The 2,907-nt window shown below is 40.6% G+C and overlaps 1 protein-coding gene across 1 annotated transcript in view; it reads right to left on the bottom strand.

Annotated features, from left to right (window-relative positions):
* The window catches only part of CCDC14 (coiled-coil domain containing 14), an 11,456-nt gene that overhangs the window by 7,853 nt on the left and 696 nt on the right, over window positions 1–2,907 (bottom strand). Inside the window, exons 2-4 of the mRNA XM_009996219.1 lie at window positions 2,091–2,166; window positions 1,330–1,402; window positions 991–1,055 (exon numbers count right to left, since the gene is read on the bottom strand). Of these exons, the coding sequence (XP_009994521.1) occupies window positions 991–1,055; window positions 1,330–1,402; window positions 2,091–2,166 (214 nt within the window). The remainder of the gene's footprint in view (window positions 1–990; window positions 1,056–1,329; window positions 1,403–2,090; window positions 2,167–2,907) is intronic.

Raw genomic sequence — 2,907 nt, 5'->3', positions numbered from 1 at the left:
AGGGAAAGAAAGAAAGAGAAAAAGAAAGAACAAAAAGGCCAGCTGAAGTTGTCTGTCTTCTTGGAGCTAAACAAACTCACTGTATTGTCAGGTAGACTTTGGGCAGGTTCCTTTGAAAAAGAAAACCAAAAGATCCTATGGCTTAGAGATTCCAGTCAGATTTTTATACACCAGGAAATTAATCTATCATTTCTTCCTTCCAGATCAACCTAACCCAGATGGACAGATGGCTGTCCTTTAACAAAGAACAGAGATTTAATCCTACAGAAGAGCAGTTCTAAAATGCATTTCTTAAAATCTCTGCTTAGCTGCTTCCTAAGCTTTTAGACTGTTCATTCTAAAAAGCACTCTGCAAGCCTAACTTCCTCATGTTTGTTATAATGAAAGCTTTGTATTTTTACAGGCTGGGAAGGCATCAGCTATGTGCTCACCTTCTATGATTCACAAACCAGGCATTATGCTACACATCTAGTCTATAGGCCCCAGGTCCACTGGATTAGAAATGAAACATAAGAAACAAAGTGGAGAGAGGGAGAAACACTAATGAAAAGTGAGATATTTCAACAGAGGGAAACTCAGCCTAGAGCACTCCATCTGCCTTTCCATTCAAGTGCTTTGGCCACTGACCTATTTAAGTTGTTCTTATTTATTGCAACGCTTTTCTGTTTCCAGAAACTTATCTTTGAGAAAAGCCTGGCTGGACACCTAACTACAGGACAGTTAACAACTGCCCATCCTGAACACAGACCAAGTACTGTAATGCTTCCCTGTCCAAGAGAAATGGGGCACAGGTATTATCATTCTCCATCACACTTGCTACCAGCTGAGCCTGATGTTTGCATTTGAAAAAGCACTCAAAGTTCTTCCTTGTACATGAAGCTCAAACATTTGTGAATTTTTAGTAACTGCTTGGTAAACATTTAAGGTTTCTAAAAGGTCCTAAGTAATGTCTATACCATTTTGTGGACCCAGCCCTGGATCAAACTCTACCAAACAACAACAATTATCTGAAGCTTTAGCATATTTCAGTAAGTTGAGAAGTCTCTCAATGTTGTCTGAGGAAAAAAAGCAAGCCCAAGAAAGCCCACTTACCAATTTCTTTTCGAATGTGGGCAGGAGTAACGTTTTTTTTCAACCCATTCTTCTTGGAAGCACTTCCTTTGGTTAGCAAAGGTTTGGAAGTAATTTTAACAGAAGATATTTTCCCGGGGTGTTTATGGATAGTCTCCCTTCCTAGTATTAGTCAAAAGAAAAAGCAGTCAACAAAAAAATGATCTAAACAGCCTTACAAAAAACAAAACTGTAAGTTAAAGTTTCAGTAGGTACAACCTGTAGCCTCATTTTGTAAGATTTTCTTCAGTAAAGCTGCACAACGGTCAAGTCCATTAGGAGTAGTATCAACCTGCACAAAGAACACTGCAGTCAGAAAATGAGTATCACCTTTTTCTTTCAGTAAACCAAGATCCTGTTTTAGGGGTGTTTCCCATTCTGTCACCTGAGAAACAACAATAGCAAAACCATGTCGTTTTCCATGTACAGCTTTGCAACCACCTGGAAGTTTGCAAAGACATATTTTGCAGAAAACCCTAAATTGTGTTCTTGCATGTGTCCATTTGGTGGATTGTATGTTCTGCTCATGGCATGCATGTGGTTCTCATTCTTACTTCCATGCGCACTTAAGCTGTTATCTACAGCTTATTTCTATTTTGGAGATCACTGACTGAGCACTAGACAGAAAACAGTGTTGCAGAACTGACTCCATACAACTCACTCTTTTCGGCACAGAACATATCAAATCTGGCTATACTTCTGCCAGAGGCAGCTCTAGTCCATGAACAGCATAGTTGTGTTTTGCAAAATATATCCTGTGCCTTGATGAGCCTTGTCAGAGCCCAACTCAGTGCACACAGAGCCGTTCTGAATGTATCTGGATGATGTAGTATATAGACACTCTTGCTAGCTTTGCAGAAGCTATTTCTAGTCCTGACACTGTATTGCCTAATGAACCCGCTCTTCTATTATTCAAGGTATTTAAACTCCCTTTCTCTTTAGATAACAGAGATAACTGGATTTAGAAGTTATTTCATTACCTGATCATCAGACTCGGTGGAATTGAGAGAATATCCAGACTCCAGAGCAGAATGACATCCTTTTCTTAAGGCAAATCTGAAAAAGTTGAATTCACTGTTTAAACTACCTCTTTAATATGCCAAGTAAAAAGTTTACTTTTACTTTATGACAGCAAACTAAAGTAAATTCATTTTATCGAGAAACAAAATACATTTTTCTCTTTCTGAAAATTTTGTATTGCTGCAACAAACAAGTTTAGGAGCTATTAACAGCTTATGTCAAAGGAGAATTCAGTCTTTACTCAAGTTTTACATATGGCTCGTAATGATACAAAATTCAGCCTTTATAATTAAAAATGCAGTCAATTCTGTATTTCTACAGCCAAAATTTCTACTCCATTTGTGTCTGTCTATTCTTGGCCTGCTTAGAGCCTAGAAGTGCAAGACTTCACAGCTAAAAATGTTTCCTGCTTGGTATGACAAGATCCCAAAACGCTCACACCTACACCTAATCTTAGACAGCATTAGCGAGGAAGGTCTTACTGTTTTCTTCCATTTGTAAGTTTCGCTGCTCCCGTCAGCCTTCCAGAAGACAGCACCTGTTGATGACAAAAGCACACCTTGATTTTCATGAAGCACATGCGCCGAGTCCAGGTGTGTACTGATCGAGCCGGGGTTACACCCAGGTGGAAGAACCCCTGAAGAGCAAGTCCGCTGGGGTATCCCTCTCCGACATGCCCCGGGGAGGGGCTGCTGGGCCAGGCGGGGAGCGAAGGAAGCCGCTCGGTGCCGGAAGGCCCAACTCCCCGCAGGTGTCGTTACACCGCCCGCCCAGCCC

This window comes from Chaetura pelagica, unplaced genomic scaffold (assembly GCF_000747805.2).
Source record: "Chaetura pelagica isolate M959 unplaced genomic scaffold, ChaPel_1.0 scaffold3, whole genome shotgun sequence".
In the NCBI taxonomy this organism is placed as follows: Eukaryota; Metazoa; Chordata; class Aves; order Apodiformes; family Apodidae; genus Chaetura; species Chaetura pelagica.
Note: the sequence above shows the minus strand (reverse complement) of the source record. Positions and strands in the feature narration are given on the sequence as shown.